Below are 20,436 nucleotides of genomic sequence, written 5' to 3'. Positions count from 1 at the left end.
TAACTCAAAACTTGTTGAAAAATAAACAGGTGATTCAATTATAAATAAAGATTTCTACACATAGAAGTAATCATCAACTTAAAGTGTCCTCTTTTGAGATTGTAATAGAGATCCATCTGGATTCATCAACTTAATTCTAAACATTTCTTCACAAAAAAAGAAATATTCAACATCAATTTTTATGGATAATGTCCACAAAAAATTGAGCTGTCAACACAGAATATTGCATTGTTGTATTTTTTTCACAGTTTATGGACTTAAATTCATATTTTGTTAAAGTATTGTTCAATAAATATATTCATAAAGGATTTTTTGAATTGTTGCTATTTTTACAATATTTTTTAAAAATCTCACTTACCCCTTGGCATACCTTCAAGTACCCCCAGGGGTACGCCTACCCCCATTTGAGAACCACTGGTCTACATAACATGTAATGGTGATTTTTTTTGGTCAAAATGTTGCATAGATTATGTTTTACAGATCATCTTCAAGCCGCTTTCTGACAGTCTATTCAGGATGGACGGTCTTATTTACGTGCCTCCACTTCGACTGCGTTCCCCCCCCGATCTGTTCCGAGCCGCAAAAAATTAAAAGCCATATACAAGTCTCATAATGAAGACAACACATGATGTAAGTGTCTATATATCAGCTATATTAGCCTACTATCAAAATGTAGTGTCGCAGACTGAAGCAAATCTTCGTTGACAGAAACGTTGAAATGTAATTCAACAAATTTTTACAACATTTTTACAACATTTTTACAAAAAAGAGGCTACTCAGAGGGTGACATAACTCCCGGTAATTACTAGCTTTTGAAGTGAATTATATTTATATAGCGCTTTTTCTCTAGTGACTCAAAGCGCTTTACATAGTGAAACCCAATATCTAAGTTACATTTAAAGCAGTGTGGGTGGCACTGGGAGCAGGTGGGTAAAGTGTCTTGCCCAAAGACACAATGGCAGTGACTAGGATGGCGGAAGCGGGGATCGAACCTGCAACCCTCACGTTACTGGCAAGGCCACTCTACCAACCAAGCTATACCGCCCTTTTTAATGGCCGAAGGCCATTAAAAGACAGCAGGCTGTCTTCTTTTGATGGAGATATTATAGCCGTTGGCAAGCTAGGTAATGTTTGCTGTGGTCTGGAACAACATGGAACACAAACAACTATCTGAAATGCAGCCAATTTTACATAAATATAATGAGACATGCAAAACTAAATTATATACAAAGAAGATACAAGTAAAGGATATTAAATTAGCTCAAATGAGGCATAAAGATGCAATATGTACATACAGCTATTAGCTTGCAACCCTGCAATGACCAAATATGCCTGATTAGCACAACAGGTCAATAACATCAATAAAGCGCAGCTTTGTGCATTCACGCACAGTCTAAAACTTTTGGTGGACAAAATGAGACAAAGAAGGAGTGGAAGATTTTACATGTAAACAAAGTGTTGCGTCATAGTCCACACTATGGTGAGTTCAGGAACCGCCAAAATTAGTAGGTTCAAACGATGTTTGTGTCAGGCTTGTCCCTGACAGTTTAGTCATGTTTTGGTTTTTCCCCTGTCATTTCCTGTCAGCGCTCTTATTTAGGTTATTTCCTGATTGTCTCCCTGAGTGCTCCCTGAGGATATTAAATGAGCTCCAATGAGGCGTAAAGATGCAATATGTACATACAACTATTAGCTTGCAACCCTGCACTGACCAAATATAACTGATTAGCACAACAAGTTAATAACATCAATAAAGCGCACCTTCGTGGATTCACGCACAGTCTAAAACTTTTGCTGGACAAAATGAGACAAAGAAGGAGTGGAAGATTTTACATGTAAACAAAGTGTTGCGTCATAGTCCACACTATGGTGAGTTCAGGAACCGCCAAAATTGGTAGGTTCAAACGATGTTTGTGTCAGGCTGGTCCCTGACAGTTTAGTCATGTTTTGGTTTTTCCCCTGTCGTTTCCTGTCAGCGCTCTTATTTTGGTTATTTCCTGATTGTCTCCCTGAGTGCTCCCTGAGGATATTAAATGAGCTCCAGTGAGGCATAAAGATGCAATATGTACATACAGCTATTAGCTTGCAACCCTGCACTGACCAAATATGCCTGATTAGCACAACAAGTCAATAACATCAATAAAGCGCACCTTTGTGCATTCACGCACAGTCCAAAACGTTTGGTGGACAACATGAGACAAAGAAGGAGTGGAAAATTTTACATGTAAACAAGGTCTTGTGTCATAGTCCACACTATGGTGAGTTCAAGAACCGCCAAAATTAGTAGGTTAAAACGATTTTTGTGTCAGGCTTGTCCCTGACAGTTTAGTCATGTTTTGGTTTTTCCCCTGTCATTTCCTGTCAGCGCTCTTTGGTTATCTCCTGATTGTCACCCTGAGTGCCGCGTCCCCTCAGCTGCAGCTGATTGGCACCTGGCCACACCTGGTGTCAATCAGCCAGATACTATTTAAACCTGCTTTGTCCTCCACTCTGTGTTGGAGTATTGTCGTTCCTACCTGTCGTGTCGTGTCATGTCTGTAAGCTATTCCCTGGATTCTGACTCCTGTTCCTCCTACCTGGTTTCTGGTTCGTGTTTTCCTTTTCTTGTTTTTTAACATTAAAACCATGTTTTTCTGCTCAAATGCTGCCACCATCTCTGCATCTTGGGGTTCGTCAACTCGACACATTGACAGTTTGTAGGTTCACCAAATACTCTCATCAGTGAAGCATACACACAAACATATTAAACAGTGGGCTTTCTAGCAATTGGGAATGTTTGTGTCATGTTTGTCCTCAAACAAGAAAACATACTAAAACAAACAAACAAAAAAATTCCCATCTTTTTGCCATTTTCAATCCTTTTTTAAAAATGCTCCAGGGAGCCACTAGGAGCAACTAAAGAGCTACATGTGGCTCGAGAGCCGCGGGTTGAGGTGTGCGTACTGTACAATAAACCCATAGCAACAAACGTAGGGAAAGTTGTCTGCTCACAGCATAAAGGTGACTGAGGTCATGAGGAATGTTAGCAAACACACTTTTGTGCGTACACAAGTCACAAAATGCAAGGTCTCACCTGGTTGACACGTGCGTTGACATAAACCTTCCTTCTTGCGCGTTCCTCTCCACAATCCCACGTACATCTGACGTGCAAAAAGTCAAGGACACAACAGCGCGCCGTTGGTTCTGATGTAAACATGGGACAAAAGGGAGCCTCCTGTGAACCACTTTCAGACTTTGATGTCGAAGGTCACGAGGCTGTGGCGTGTGTTGGTGATGAGTGTTTACTTTCCCGTGTTGTTCATCAAGCTTGTAGGAGGACACTGTAATTGGTAGAAAACAGTTTTATAATCATCAGTCACATTGATCTATGTTTTTTAAAGGCCTACTGAAACCCACTACTACCCACCACGCAGTCTGTTAGTTTGATGAAAAATTAACATTGCAACACATGCCAATACGGCCTTTTTAGTTTACTAAAATGCAATTTTAAATTTCCCGGGAGTTTCTTCTTGAAAGCGTCGCGTAATGATGACGTGTACGTTTGACGTCACAGGCTGTTAGGGAATATGAGCGCTGCGCACACACACAGCTAAAAGTCGTCTACTTTAACCGCATAATTACACAGTATTTTGGACATCTGTGTTGATGAATCTTTTGCAATTTGTTCAATTAATATTGGAGAAGTCAAAGTAGAAAGATGGAGTTGGGAAGCTTTAGCCTTTAGCCACACAAACACACGGTGATTCCTTGTTTAAAATTCACGGAGGTGAAACTTTACTATGGATCACAGCGAACATGGATCCCGACCGAATGTCAACCAGCAGGTTTCGGTGAGAAAATTGTGGTAAAAAGTTGCTTCTTACCGAAGATCAGCTGAGCTTATGACGTCCATAAAGCTGCCGTCGACTTCCCCGAGACATTGGCGTCAAGACAGTCGTGGACACACACCTCCGACTATCAGGTACTGTGAAACTCACTAAAACACTAGCAACACAAAAGAAAGATAAGGGATTTCACAGAATTATCCTAGTAAATGTGTCTAAAAACATCTGAATCCGTCCCAATGCAATCGCCCTTTATTTTATTTATTTATTTTCCTAGTCCTTCGCTATCAATATCATCATCCACAAACCTTTCATCCTCGTTCAAATTAATGGGGAAATTGTCATTTTCTCGGTCCGAATAGCTCTTTTTGTTGGAGCCTCCCATTAAAAACAATGTGAGGATGTGAGGAGCCATCAACAGGTGACGTCATCGTCTGCGACTTCCGGTAGAGGCAGGGCTTTTCTGTTAGCAAGCAAAAGTTGCTAACTTTATCATGGATGTTCTCTACTAAATCCTTTCAGCAAAAATATGGCAATATCGCCAAATGATCAAGTATGACACATAGATTGGACCTGCTATCCCTGTTTATATAAGAAAATCTCATTTCAGTAGGCCTTTAAATGTTAACCGCATTGCACTTGTTGGTCCCCTAAAGGCGTTGCCGATTCGGCAAAAACACCCTGAATTCACGGTGAGTGGTTATGTAGGACTGTGTGAAAAGTTTCAAGCCGGTCGTGTTTTATGGGGAGGTCGAGCTTTGGGGTTTGATAACATTCATTCTTTCCTTAACACGGATCAGGTGTCCTGTCCCCTTAGCAGAAAAACAGCCCCGAAGCATGATGTTTCCACCCCCATGCTTCACAGTAGGTATGGTGTTCTTGGGATGCAACTCAGTATTCTTCTTCCTCCAAACACGACGAGTTGAGTTTATACCAAAATGGATACATGGATGATACAGCAGAGGATTGGGAGAATGTCATGTGGTCAGATGAAACCAAAATACAACTTTTTGGTATAAACTCAACTCGTCGTGTTTGGAGGAAGAAGAATACTGAGTTGCATCCCAAGAACACCACACCTACTGTGAAGCATGGGGGTGGAAACATCATGCTTTGGGGCTGTTTTTATGCTAAGGGGACAGGACGATTGGTCTGTGTTAAGGAAAGAATGAATGGGGCCATGTATCCTGAGATTTTGAGCCAAAACCTCCTTCCATCAGTGAGAGTTTCGAATGTATATATATATATTATATAAAAATTAAATTAACAAATACATTTACCCAGAAAATACTTTATAGGCTCATATTATTTCCACATGTGGTCTGGTATTGAGCCTTGAGTTTGGCCACATTGTACCATGGAATGCACTTGTCGGCCCAAAAATTAGGTACACCAACAACGCAACTTTAAAAGGAGGCCGAGGTCAAACACTGTATGTCCACATGGACGGGGAGATCACAGCACCCCCGACCCCTACCCCCACCCGCCGCCATCACTGGATCAATTGAAAGGCTTTTAACTGCACACACACACATGCACACACACAAACACGCACAGACACAGGGCGATTGATGTCAAGTTGTCTATTAATACACTGGCCTGTGGAGTTGCACTGCAATTCAATTAGGATTTGCTTGTCTTTAAAGCCTGACAAGAGACAAATCCAATCGACAAAGACGTCGGGTTAGAGAGGCACGGAACGGGCAGGGGGAGAGAGAGCGAGAGAGCGAGCGAGCGAGGGAGCAGGGTGGATATATGGATTGATAGTTTGAGAGCCAATCCAAAACCAAAGAGGCCTCCCTGATAGACACACACACACACACACACACACACACACACACAATACACACACACAGGATGTAGGTTCGGACACATTTGAACACCATTACACACACCTGTGCATCAGAGTGTTGTGCATGGCGACGACACAGCGGCTTACTGTAATCTCATCAGCAGCACACCGCAGGGGGGAAAGGTCAACACACACACACAAACACGCACACACACACACACAGGTAAAAAGGTGAAAGGTTAAAGCTACCGCAGTGAAACCAGTGGTACAATATGATACAAAAAGCCACTAAAATGTGCACCAAAACTCAGCTAAGCCTCTAAATAACTATAAAATACAAATTGTCGGACTCTAAAAAAAACATATATTTTTGTAATCTCACTCGACAGAAAAGTAAAGGAAGAGTGTGACGATAACCATAGAACAGGGGCACACCCATAGTGTGTGTCCTGGCTGCTCAGTACAGCAAAGTTAGATTAGTGGTTAGCGCAAATTAGCCTTCATTTATCATGGTTAAGTTCTTTTTACACTTTGACACTATGAAAAATATGAATGCAGGTTAAATAGGTGCACGTCCCCGATCACGCATCAAGGGTAGAGCGTAATTGCCAACCCTCCCGGTTTTCCAGGGAGACTCCCGAATTTCAGTGCCCCTCCCAAAAATCTCCCGGGGCAACCATTCTCCGGAATTTCTCCCCATTTCCACCCGGACAACAATATTGGGGGCGTGCCTTAAAGGCACTGCCTTTAGCGTCCTCTCTCACCTGAAAAGGAGACTATTATATATGTCTCCGTTATCCATGAGTTTACCTATAACCCATAAAGTAGGCAGGCACGGAGCTATTTCTCAGCGTGTGTTTATTCCAGCCGGCACGTTAATACACTGACACACAACATCCGAATTCCCATCATGCATTGCTTCAAAACTACGGCAAGTAGTAATGTCCAAAAAAATAACAGAGATGAAGCAGAAGAACGAACGAGTAAGAACAAGAAGTACGCTTGCAAGTTCCAAAATGATTGTAAAAATGTCACACCTGGGTGAAGTCTGGTCTGGGTTTCGTCTGGTTTCATGTTTTGTCATTTCCTGTTTTATTTTGAAATACTGACTCTCCCTCATGTTTCAGATCACTTGCCCTTCCTCCTGTTTCACTGGTCTGGCGTCTTTCCTGATTGCCTGATTGTGTTCACCTGTGTCACCCACCCTCATGTGTATAAATGTCTCGTCCTCCTTCTGTCCTGTGCCAGAGTGTTTTCGTACCTTTTGTGCAAACCTCCAGCGGTCCATGTTCACAGCTGTTGCCACGTTCTTTGTACCCTTTTTGTCAGGTAAGATTAGTCGTTTAGCATTGCCTCCCTTGGAGCTGGGATAGGCGCCAGCGCCCCCCCGCGACCCCAAAAGGGAATAAGCGGTAGAAAATGGATGGATGGATGGAGCGCCTTTTATTATATTTTGCATATTGTTCTCTTAGCAACTTTTTTTCCTCCGCTGCTGGAGCGTTTTTAGTTCATTGACCCCGAAAAGGGAATAAGCGGTAGGTAATGGACGGATGGATGGACATTTTATTAGTTTTTAGGTTAAGTATAAGTTCGGCTTTTGATAGCCTGTTAAGTTTCTCCCCTTCTGGACCCTTTCCCTTGTTCGAAATATATATTTGTTTTCAAACTCCTTCATCTGTGTCCAGAGTCCTGTTCAAGTCGTGACAAAAAAAATACAAAAATAAAATAAAATAAAATTTCATCCAGGACAGCTTGAAGGGGAAGGGGTATGCTGCCTGCAAATTTTGAAGATCAGACTTCTCCATTGAACACGGTGGTTGAACGGATATACTCATTCATGAACTGATTATTTTATATATAGGAGATGGGTGGGGTGTATATTTTCAAGTATTTATTATACACATATATGTATATGTGTATTAATTGGATTATCCAGAGAATAGTGCTCGTTACCGTGGTAGAGAGCAATATGTATGTGTGGTAAAAATCACAAGACTACTTCATCTCTACAGAACTGTTTCATGAAGGGTTCCCTCAAATCTCCTGACGATTGAGGGAACCCCTCATGAAACAGTTCTGTAGAGATGAAGTAGTCTTGTGATTTTTCCCACACACACACATTATATATATATATATATCTGTGTTGGCCCTGTGATGAGGTGGCGACTTGTCCAGGGTGTACGCCACCTTCTACCCGGTTGTAGCTGAGATAGGCACCAGTGCCTCCCGCGACCCCAAAGGGAATAACCGGTAGTAAATGAATGGATATATATATATATATATATATATATATATATATATATATATATATATATATATATATATATATATATATATATATATATATATATATAATAAATACTTGAAAATATACACCCCATATTTTCATTTATATATATATATATTGATTGTACAGATATGGTGTTGTTTCTGCTGGGCAAGTATGCCTGACGCGCCTCCTACAGCGCCTTGGGTCAGCTGCAGGGTCATCAGCCGGAGACCACCGCTCATTGGAGTTTCGCTCTCTTTAACCCCGGAACGCCTCCTGGGGGCGAAGCGGTGGCAGGGACGTCTCCCTGCCACCCCCTGTAGCTGACCCATCTTATTGTCTCGACCCCCAGTACTTATCCCTCCTCCTCAGCCACAACCAGAAACTTCCCTTTTCTGCTTCCTCAGCAAGGGCCTTTGTTTCCCTTTGGAGTTTATCCCCAGTCAATCCCACACCTCGGAGCAGCCTTATGGTTGATGTACCGACGAAGCCCCGACACCCTACTTCCACAGGGTAGATGGTAGTGGACCAGCCTGCCTCTCTGCACTCAGCAGCCATATCTGCATACTTGGCTGCTTTGCGCTCGTAGGCTGCCTGGATTCCCTCCTCCCAGGGGATGGTAAGCTCTACCAGCATGGCAGACTTGGTAACAGCAGACCACAGCACAATGTCTGGGCGGAGTGAAGTGGTGGTGATCTCACGGGGGAATTGGAGCTGTTTGCCAATGTCAGCTCTCATACTCCAGTCCCTTGCCAGAGAGAGGACACTGGGGGGGCCTCTTCGGCTGGTGTCTCCTTTGCCTTCCCCTGGCCTCACAAACATGACAGGACGTTGCTTGGCTATGGGTTGGCTGTTGGCCTCTCGTCTACTGCTCTCCAGGATTTCTGCCAGTTTTATCAGGACTTGATCATGCCGCCATCTGAAGCGACCCTGTGTCAGCGCGATCTTGCAACCTGATAGCAAGTGCTGCAGGCTGGCGTTGGGAGCACCACACAGGGGACAGCTCTCCTCCTGGCCGTACCACTGGTAGAGGTTTCTGGGGCATGGCAAGGTGTCATAAGTTGCCCTGAGTAGGAAGCTGGGTCTGGCTTGGGGCATCTTCCATAGGTCGGCCCAGCTGATGGGTCTGCTGATGGTACCTTCCCAAGTGGTCCATCTTCCTTGGCGACCTTGAGACACGGCCTTGATGGTATATTGCTCCTGGTTCGCCCTTGAGACCTCCTCCACAACCATGGCTCTGCGTTCCCTCTTTGTGGCCTTGGACCACAGTCGTGGAGAATCTCCCCAGCCAAGCCCCGCTCTTCCTACTTGCACCCTGCCAACGATCTCCTGGTGTTGGAGCCTGCCAATGGCCTTGGCAACCTCTGGCCCTGCTTGCCACTTCCGGCCTGTTCGGATTGGTACATGTGCATTCCTCACTGTAGGATCTGAGGATTCTTTCAACTCGAGAACCAATCTGGCCTTCTCCTGCTTGTAGCCCAGGGCGATGGACTGAATCGGCAGATGCAGTGAAGTTGCCCCAAATAAGCCTGTGTCGGAGAAGCAACGCGGTAGGCCCAGCCACTTCCGGATGTAGGAGTTGACTAATCTGTCCAACCCGTTGGCTGTTGAGGATGGAATCTCGCACATCTTCAGTGGCCACATAACCCATTGGTACAGTGTGAAGTTGTAGCACCACAACTTGTAATTTCCGGGGAGCTGGCTCTTGTTGATGCTCGCTAGGCCTTCTGAGAGTTGTTTCCGTGCTGCCTTGCCTGCATGCTTGTCCGACAGGTCCGCATTGTACTGCCTCCCCAGGCTATGGATGGAGTGGTTGATCAGTAGAGGGATTTGCTCACCTCCTGCAACAAAGATGGTTTTGTCGTTCCTGGTGCCTTTGCGCAATGAGAGGCTTCGTGACTTGGAGGGTTTTATCTTCATCCGTGCCCATGTCACTAGCTCATCCAGCCTCTTCAGACACCTTCTCATGCATGGGGCTGTTTGCAGTACCACAGGGACATCGTCCATGTAGCTTCGGAGTGGTGGAAGCCTCTGCCCTGTCTGCAGCCTCATCCCACCTACAGTCTGACGGGCTCCGCGGAGGATGATTTCAAAAGCTGCGACAAAGAGAACTGGAGAGATGGAACACCCCATGACTATGCCTACTTCCAGACGCTGCCATCCTGTTGTAAAATCTTGGAGGCTAAAGTACATCTGGAAGTCCCTGAAGTAGCTGGTTACCAGGTTGATGATGGAAACAAGGACATGGGAGAATTCCAATGCAAACTGGATGAGTTTGTGAGGGACAGAACCATAAGCGTTGGCAAGGTCAAGCCACACCACATGGAGGTCGTTCTTCTCCTGCTTGGCCCTCTGGATCTGTGCCCAAATCATAGAAGAATGCTCCACGCATACTAGAAAACCTGGTACTACTGCTTTCTGGCAGCTGGTGTCAATATAGCCATTCGCTGTGAGATGTTAGTCTCTTGGCCATGACTGCAAAGAAGATCTTTCCCTCGACATTCAACAGAGCAATGCTCCTGAATTGATTGATGTCATGGGACTCCTGTTCCTTCGGAATAAACACCGCCACAGCTCTCTGCCACTCCGACGGAATGAGTAGTTTCTTCCATGCTGTGCTCATTAGCTTCCACAAGCATTTTAGCACTTGGGGGCAGTTCTTGTATAGCTTGTAGGGGATTCCGTTAGGCCCAGGAGCTGATGCTGACCTCTCTTTCTTGACAACTGCTCTTACCTCGCTCAGTCGAGGAGGGCAGCTGTCAAAATGCGTGGTTGGATGTGGAAGAGGAGGGAGGTATCCTGGTGAACCTAAAGGATCGTTCCTCTTTGAGTCACTGTATTGGCCCCTGATGTACTGCTCAAGCTCCTCCTTGGTGGCTTCCAGTTTCCCGTTTCTTTTCTCCTCCAGAAGCTGGCGGGCGTGCTTGAAAGGATTCCTCATGAAGCTAGCCCTTTCTTTCTCCTTTCTTTTCTTGCGTCTGCGAATACGCTCTGCTCTTCGCATGCTGCCCAGCTTCTGTCTCACCTCGTCCCATAACACCTTCAGGCCTTCTTTCTCCTCTGCAGTTACTTTCCTCCATCTCCTGCGGAGCTGGCGCCGATCTTGCACCAGGGCGTGTATCTCAGCCTCCCTCCTGCCCTTTCTTGGGTGGGGATTGCTCTGCATCTTGGTGAGGCTACCGAATCTAGCTTTGCACTCCTCGTACAGGATGTTCCCAAGAAGGTTTAGTTTCTTGTCCACTTTACCACGTAGTGCGTTATCCAGCAGTAGACTGAGGTCTGAGTCCAGCTTCTGCCATCCCTTCACATCACTTGCCCTAGGCCACTTGATGGTGCCCTTTCTTCCTGGTTCCCTCTTTTCTGTTTGCTGGGTGACTGGGGGGCTGGCGGGTCTACCTTCAGCATGCTCACATGCCAGGGGGGTACTGCTCCGCTCGGGGGGTTCTTCCTCTACCGTCCGCATATCAACAATGTTTGGAACCTTGGCTCTGTGGTTCTCTACCCGGCTGGGGGTCCTACTTGTCTTATCTGGCGGAGCAGTGCAAGGATGTTGGATGCCTTTCTTCTCGCTCTCCTTTTTCTTCCTCCCCTGATGAATCCATAAGCCCCTGTATGTGGTCACTTTCACCCATCCACACCTGCACAATCGGAAGGTCTTCATCTCGTTGTCGATGTCCGTTCCAGTCGTTACCGAGTAGTCAGTCCTGTTAGGCCCATCTTCCACCCCGCCTCTCGGAGGGCCTTCGGGTTGTTTTTCCTTATTCGTTTTCGTAGTTAAAGGTTGGGTATCTCCTGGCTAGGAGACTAGTGGGTTGGGTAACTAGCCGCCCACTCCCGGTACAGACTTTCCTGGAAGTCTTCCAGTCTTTCCTGGCTGTCAACTGTCCTTTCACAGTAGTCACCGGTTACCCAGAAATCAGATTGATTGTACACATATGGTGTTGTTTCTGCTGGGCAAGTATGCCTGACGCGCCTCCTACAGCGCCTTGGGTCAGCTGCAGGGTCATCAGCCGGAGACCACCGCTCATTGGAGTTTCGCTCTCTTTAACCCTGGAACGCCTCCTGGTGGTGAAGCGGTGGCAGGGACGTCTCCCTGCCACCCCCTGCAGCTAACCCATCTCATTGCCTCGACCCCCAGTACTTATCCCTCCTCCTCAGCCACAACCAGAAACTTCCCTTTTCTGCTTCCTCAGCAAGGGCCTTTGTTTCCCTTTGGAGTTTATCCCCAGTCAATCCCACACCTCGGAGCAGCCTTATGGTTGATGTACCGACGAAGCCCCGACACCCTACTTCCACAGGGTAGATGGTAGTGGACCAGCCTGCCTCTCTGCACTCAGCAGCCAGATCTGCGTACTTGGCTGCTTTGCGCTCGTAGGCTGCCTGGATTCCCTCCTCCCAGGGGATGGTAAGCTCTACCAGCATGGCAGACTTGGTAACAGCAGACCACAGCACAATGTCGGGGCGGAGTGAAGTGGTGGTGATCTCACGGGGGAATTGGAGCTGTTTACCAATGTCAACCCTCATACTCCAGTCCCTTGCCAGAGAGAGGACACTGCGGGGGCCTCTTCGGCTGGTGTCTCCTTTGCCTCCCCCTGGCCTCACAAACATGACAGGACGTTGCTTGGCTATGGGTTGGCTGTTGGCCTCTCGTCTACTGCTCTCCAGGATTTCTGCCAGTTTTATATATATATATATATATATATATATGTATATATATATATGTGTGTATATAGTATATGTGTATTTTTATATATATATATATATATATAATAATAAATACTTGAAAATATACACCCCACTCATCTTATATGGAGGTCTCAAGGTTGGCAAGTATGAGGTAAAGTAGTTTTATTTTAATTTAATAATAAAATTAACCACTTGTTTTGGTATGATGTTGAGGGTTTGACCTGTAACAGACTATTTTCTATTTACATTATTTCCAATGGGAATTTTTTAAAACACAAACTAATCAAGGGGCCCATGCATTCTACTCAGCAGCCATCATTCATTCATAAAATTAAATAAAAAATCATTTTTTATAGGAGTGTGTGTGTCAAAACTTGTCGTCTTGATAAATGTCCTCCATTCATACGCATTTCTTTCCGCCGTAGCCTCAAACACTCGCATTTGGGCAAAAATCCCGTCATTTCTGTGGTGTTTAGGCGGGCGGGTCAATGGTGCATTGTTTGTGCGCACCTTGGAGTCTCCACAGTGTTATTGTTGGCTCTCACTGTGGTCAACGGACGAGCGCTGTAGCCGTCCCGGACATGGAGAGGTATTGTGAGCCCAGCTAAATATGGACGTTCGGGTCAATGGGGAAGAAATGGCACTTTTGCGACGTTTCCTGTTTTGTCAAAACTTACTTTTCTTGTTTGTGGACGCAGCTGCTCCATGAATGAAGTGGGAGGGCGAGGAGAATGCAACATAATGAATGAAACGCCAGAAAAATGGTGTCAAGTGGATGGGAAAGTAAGCCCAACCTACAGTAATGGACTGCAGCATTAAAACGTTGTATCACATAATGAGCTTAAATATGGAATAGAGAAAGAAGAAGATTAAAATCGTTTCTACGCATTCATTTGCTGGCGTGAGAACTCGTATTTGATATTGGAACAGATGATTATTGTGCATTGTTTTCTTTCCCACCCAGAACTAACTGACAGCTACCTTAGATTTCCTTTGTCAAAATATATTTGAGTATACACAATTGTGTCATCAGTTTGGGACTGCAAGTAAAATGAGAAAAACTGAATAAAAACAAGTTGCATTTTTTTTTTAATATTTCATTTATTCTGATTAACTTAAATTTTTAAACATGAGCAGGAAAAAATAAAATCTTAAACATTTTAATAGTTTGAATTCACAAATTTTCACAAATGGTGGAGAAAAAGGGTGCAGGCCAGAGCTAACAGCTTGCAAATTAAATATAATGATATGATATAATATAAATATGCTGTATATACCAATGTCAAATAATCGAGAAAAGTCTATATAGTATATTTAACAATTTCATGTTCTTAATACTATAATATTTTAGTAAGTGATACACTATGTATAGATGAGTTGATTATTTATCAAGGGACGGCGTGGCGCAGTGGAAGAGTGGCTGTGCGCAACCCGAGCGTCCCTGGTTCAATCCCCACCTAGTACCAACCTCGTCATGTCCGTTGTGTCCTGAGCAAGACACTTCACCCTTGCTCCTGATGGGTGCTGGTTAGTGCCTTGCATGGCAGCTCCCTCCATCAGTGTGTGAATGTGTGTGTGAATGGGTAAAAGTGGAAGTAGTGTCAAAGCGCTTTGAGTACCTTGAAGGTAGAAAAGCGCTATACAAGTACAACCCATTTATCATTTATTTATTTATCATTAGTAATTGCATTATTAATATTTGGATCATTGTATCAGTTTTAGACTGTAATAAAAATTAAGAATACAGTACGAATTTTTTACAATTTTTAAAATCCACCATTATTTTTAATCACAAAAATTAAAACACAATTTACAAATTCAAAAATATGTATGGATTTACGTATGCGCCTGTATACAAACATCAGTATTCTTCTTCCCCCAAACACGACGAGTTAAGTTTATACCAAAATGGATACATGGATGATACAGCAGAGGATTGGGAGAATGTCATGTGGTCAGATGAAACCAAAATAGAACTTTTTGGTATAAAATCAACTCGTCGTGTTTGGAGGAAGAAGAATACTGAGTTGCATCCCAAGAACACCACACCTACTGTGAAGCATGTGAAGCTTTGGGGCTGTTTTTCTGCTAAGGGGACAGGACGATTGATCCGTGTTAAGGAAAGAATGAATGGGGCCATGTATCGTGAGATTTTGAGCCAAAACCTCCTTCCATCATTGAGAGTTTTGAATGGTTGACCAAATACTTATTTTACACCATAATAACCATATAAATTCTTTAAAATTCCTACAATGTGAATTCCTGGATTTTTTTTTCACATTCTGTCTCTCACAGTTGAAGTGTACCTATGATGAAAATTACAGACCTCTGTCATCATTTTAAGTGGGAGAACTTGCACTATCGCTGGCTGACTAAATACTTTTTTTATATGCAACCCTGGTGTCCAATTGATCGTCGCCACATTACATTGATTGTGCGTAATGCTCAACGAAGTAGTATTTAGTGTCACGTTTCCAGCGCTGCTTAAATGCATCAAAAGCGCTGAAGGGCCTGCGGAGAAGACAGAAGAAGAATCCCGGCATAGGATGAAAGGATACTCTGAATGGACATCTCATTCCCGTCTGATAGCAGAACTTCCTTCACGTCTGCACAAACGGCAACCTGCCAAGAAGCAGAAATGAAACAACGTGGAGCTTAAAAAATAAATAAATAAAAAAAGCACACAAAACAAAAAAGCCGGGAGAAGGAAGACCTCAAACATCAGAACACACATAATGACATATCTGCAAGAACGCCACTCTTATAGCCCTCCTCGCCCGCCATTTTCCCTCCCACTCTCTCTCTCTCTCTCTTGCTCTATCTTCAGCCTATTTCTATGTCTGCATTATTTTAATCATTCAATCAAATCAGTCAATACTTTTATCACGGTGGCTAGCGGTGGGGGCTGCTATCTTGCTATCACTCTGTTCAGTAATTGCATTGTGACAGGGGGATGATGGCAAGCGCTGAGCCTTTTCATTTGACGCCGGCTGTTTATCGGGCCGAGCCATCACTCCGTTTGCCGCTGTCACTCTGCGCTCGGCTCGCCGGGCCCGCCTGATGCCCTTCACATAACTTTGCGGCGGTGACTGCCGGAGAGAGAGAGAGAGAGAGGGAGGATGGAAAGGGGAGCTTTGTGCTGCACATTGTGTGCGTCGCAAATACAGATAAAGAGGCGCGCGCTTAACCATAACCCCTTTTTTCTTGGTCTTTAAAAGAAAAAAAATATCACTCGTTTTATGTCAGGTTTAGTGTTGAAGCAAAGTTAGTGTTATCTGTCACACACAATAACACGAGTCAAATGTGAAGCATGTAGGACACACACAATATTCATATACTCATGCATGCTTTCACACATGTTTAAGGCCTGCAGGTGTGTGTGTGTGTGTGCTGGGTTGGGGTCCCCACAGAGCAGCGTGTGTCCCGCCATCTGCTCCACAGCAGGAAGTGACCTCCAGGCTGAAGCGTTCAGCTGAAAGATGCAGGAAAGCCAACCATGGCAACGTATTTTTCGGATTATAAATCGCAGTTTTTTTCATAGTTTGGCCAGGGGTGCGATTTATACTCTGGAGCGATTTATGTGTGAAATTACTAACACATTACCGTAAAATATCAAATAATATTATTTATGTCATTCGCGGAAGAGACGAAGAAAATGTCAGCAATCATCACACACACGCACGCACGCACGCACGCACGCACGCACGCACGCACGCACGCACGCACACACACACGCACACACACACACACACACACACACACACACACACACACACACACACACACACGTCAACCAATAAGAATTCGGCAGGGGAGGGTCATGGGAGAAGTGCATTGTGGGTCATGGGATGCTAACTGTTATATACTATATGCCAGTGGTTCTCAAATGGGTTTACGAGCAGAGGAGCATGTTTGCCAGTGCGAAATCACAGAGTACTTACAAGCCGACAGTGTGTAGACAGAAAAGGGAGAATTGACGCATTTTGGCTTAAAAAGTAAAGATACCAACGGGTACGTGAGATTTTTAAAAAATATTTTAAAAATAGCAACAATTCAAAAATCCTTTATAAATATATTTATTGAATAATACTTCAACAAAATATGAATGTAAGTTCATAAACTGTGAAAAGAAATGCAACAATGCAATATTCAGTGTTGACAGCTAGATTTTTTGTGGACATGTTTCATAAATATTGATCTTAAAGATTTCTTTTTTTGGGAAGAAATGTTTAGAACCGTGGTTCTTAACCTTGTTGGAGGTACCGAACCCCGCCAGTTTCATATGCTCATTCACCGAACCCTTCTTTAGTGAAAAATAAAATGTTTTTTCGTAATTTAATGATGTTACTATATTAAAGAAATACTAATAAATATATATCGTACAAACAGAAAGTTACAGGAATGTACATCTCATTGTGCAACATGTGAATGTTTTAGTGGGACCTAAATGCGATATCTGAAAGGGGTACAAATTATTTCCAACCCCACCTCGTACAGAGCTCATGAAAAAAAATGTTGGTTTTTTTTTGTCATTGTAAGTGTGCCAAAACACTTATATTAGAAAATAATCTCATGGAAATGATTGCTGTCATTTGATTATAATAATAAAACATTGAACTTATTATTTAATCAGGTTTGGACGGAGGCTCCGTCGAACCCCTGAGGCCGACTGACCGAACCCCTAGGGTTCGATCGAACCCAGGTTAAGAACCACTGGTTTGGAATGAAGTTGATGAATCCAGATGGATCTCTATTACAATCCCCAAAGAGGGCACTTTAAGTTGATGATTACTTCTATGTGTAGAAATCTTTATTTATAATTGAATCACTTGTTTATTTCTCAACAAGTTTTTAGTTATTTTTATATCTATTTTTCCAAATAGTTCAAGAAAGACAAATGAACAATATTTTGCACTGTTATACAATTGAATAAATCAGAAACTGATGACGTAGTGCTGTATTTTATTTCTTTATCTCTTTTTTTCAACCAAAAATGCTTTGCTCTGATTAGGGGATACTTGAATTAAAAACATTTTCACAGGAGGTACATCAATGAAAAAAGGTTGAGAACCACTGCTATATGCTACTGCCGTAGCTATTAAAATGGATAATTTCATCATTGGCGGTAGCTTATAAAAACTGAGGAGGGCTAAACAAAAATGGCATCGAAAAGGAAATCATGTACTGCAGATTACAAGCTGGACGTGGTGAAATATGCAGCAGAAAACAACAAGAGGAAGCGACGCATACCTTTTGGAGTTGGTAGAGTTGTTTAGAAGCGACATCGAGGAAGAAGATTTCATGGGATTTATCGATTAGGAGTGACAGATTGTTTGGTAAACGTATAGCATGTTTTATATGTTATAGTTATTTGAATGACTCTTACCATAATATGTTACGTTAACATACCAGGCACCTTCTCAGTTGGTTGTTCACTATTCTTTATTTATTTATTTTAAATTGCCTTTCAAATGTCTATTCCTGCTGTTGGAATTTATCAAATACATTTTCCCCCAAAAGTTCGACGTTTGTATGTTTTTTTCCTTCGTTATTATGCATTTTTGGCCAGTGCGACGTATACTCCGGAGCGACTTATACTCCGAAAAATACGGTATTTATCCATCCATCCATCCATTTTCTACCGCTTGTCCCATTCGGGGTCACCGGGGGTGTGCTGGAGCCTTTCTCAGCTGCATTAGGGCGGAAGGCGGGGTACACCCTGGACAAGTCGCCAGATCATCACAGTGCCAACACAGATAGACAACATTCACACTCACATTCACACACTAGGGCCAATTTAGTGTTGCCAATCAACCTATCCCCAGGTGCATGTCTTTGGAGGTGGGAGGAAGCCGGAGTACCCGGAGGGAACCCACGCAGACACGGGGAGAACATGCAAAGTTCACACAGAAAGATCCCGAGCCCTGGTTAGAATCCAGGACTACTCAGGACCTTCGTATTGTGAGGCAGATGCACTAACCCCTGTGCTGCCATTATTTATTTATTTATTCTATATATAAATCACTTTTTGATCTGGTTCCCCCTTATTTATGTTCTTTTATGTATGGGGTTATACTTCTATAGCGCTTTTTGTCATGATGTGTGGTCTGGATTATGTTTTTGTTATTTTTAGTTTTGGACTCTTTTAGTTCCTGTTTGTGCTCCCTTGTTTGTTTAGTTACCATGGCGACTCACTAGATTCACCTGCTCTAATTAAGAGACTATTATTTAAGCCTGTTTTTGCCAGTTAGTCGTGTTGGCGTCAATGTTCTTTTCATGCCACCGTTTCATGCTTGTTTCATGCGATTCCATAGATCAGTGGTTCTCAACCTTTTTTCAGTGATGTACCCTCTGTGAATTTTTTTTTTATTCAAGTATGCCCTAATCAGAGCAAAGCATTTTTGGTTGAAAAAAAAGAGATAAAGAAGTAAAATACAGCACTATGTCATCAGTTTCTGATTTATTAAATTGTATAACATTGCAAAACATTGCTCATTTGTAGTGGTCTTCTTTGAACTATTTGGAAAAAAATATATATAAAAATAACTAAAAACTTGTTGAAAAATAAACAAGTGATACAATTATAAATAAAGATTTCTACACATAGAAGTAATCATCAACTTAAAGTGCCCTCTTTGGGGATTGTAATAGAGATCCATCTGGATTCATGAACTTAATTCTAAACATTTTTTCACAAAAAAATAAATATTTAACATCAATATTTATGGAACATGTCCACAAGAAATCTAGCTGTCAACACTGAATATTGCATTGTTGCATTTCTTTTTACAGTTTATGAACTTACATTCATATTTTGTTGAAGTATTATTCAATAAACATATTTATAAAGGATTTTTGAATTGTTGATATTTTTAGAATTAAAAAACATAATCTCATGTACACCTTGGCATACCTTCAAGTACCCCCAGGGGTACGTGTACCCCCATTTGAGAACCACTGCCATATATAATGCTATTTGTTTCATGTCATAGTTTAGTGAGGTTTTCATGTCCATAGTTTCATGTTTCATGGCCTAAGTTTTGGTTCCTGTCATTTTTGCTGTGTAGGATTAATTCATAATTAAATATGTTCCTACCTGCTACCCTTGTCAGGAAAAGTCAGTTTGCATCTCGGGAGAACAAACTTCGCTTTTTGTACAGAACGCAACTACAATAGTTTAAAACAAATAAAGTGCACTTTTGTGCATGATGTCACACAAGATATTTCAATAAGTGTCAAATAAAAATGAGCTGCATAATAGGAAATCAAATGGTTTATGTCTTTCGCTATGTGGTAGGTTCCTGCGGACGTTATCTCCTTCGGGTGTTGACTATTTTTCTTCATACGGTGTTGATCTGGAAATGGTTGCTTCGGCATTTTGAGCGGAGATGTTGACATGCGGAGTTTCAAGCACTCTTCATTCCCTAGCGGGTGACTTTTCAAATGATGCTACAAATTAGCAGTAAGTGCTACTTTTTGTTGCGATGCTTTTGCTGCATACTAGTTCGACATCTTCCCGCTTGAAGTCAAACCACCACCAGACGATGACCCCCGTGCTGTTTTTCTTAAGAAAGAATTCTTTCTTCATTTGTTACCAGATTCGCACCTTCTTTCTCTTGTATTACCACTCTCACCACTCCGCTAGCATCACAGCTAATGTTACCCATTCTGCTACCTCTCTGCTCAGCAAGGGCGTATGACACGACAGTATGTGTAGTACGTAAGAAGGTGCGCTTGTGTTAAATCTCTGTGAGATGGAGAGACAAGCACAAGTGAAAAATGCCCACAGCTAAAAGCAACTGCGTGAGAACGTATACTCGAATATCACGATATAGTCATTTTCTATATCGCACAGAGACAAACCT

At 43.0% G+C, this 20,436-nt stretch overlaps 1 protein-coding gene across 1 annotated transcript in view; it reads right to left on the bottom strand.

Annotated features, from left to right (window-relative positions):
• Positions 1–20,436, bottom strand: part of camkmt (calmodulin-lysine N-methyltransferase) — a 369,036-nt gene that overhangs the window by 68,434 nt on the left and 280,166 nt on the right. Inside the window, exons 6-7 of the mRNA XM_061911211.1 lie at positions 15,130–15,193; positions 3,074–3,140 (exon numbers count right to left, since the gene is read on the bottom strand). Coding sequence (XP_061767195.1) covers positions 3,074–3,140; positions 15,130–15,193 — 131 coding nt within the window. The remainder of the gene's footprint in view (positions 1–3,073; positions 3,141–15,129; positions 15,194–20,436) is intronic.

The sequence above is a fragment of the Nerophis ophidion genome, linkage group LG09 (genome assembly GCF_033978795.1).
Source record: "Nerophis ophidion isolate RoL-2023_Sa linkage group LG09, RoL_Noph_v1.0, whole genome shotgun sequence".
In the NCBI taxonomy this organism is placed as follows: domain Eukaryota; kingdom Metazoa; phylum Chordata; class Actinopteri; order Syngnathiformes; family Syngnathidae; genus Nerophis; species Nerophis ophidion.
Note: the sequence above shows the minus strand (reverse complement) of the source record. Positions and strands in the feature narration are given on the sequence as shown.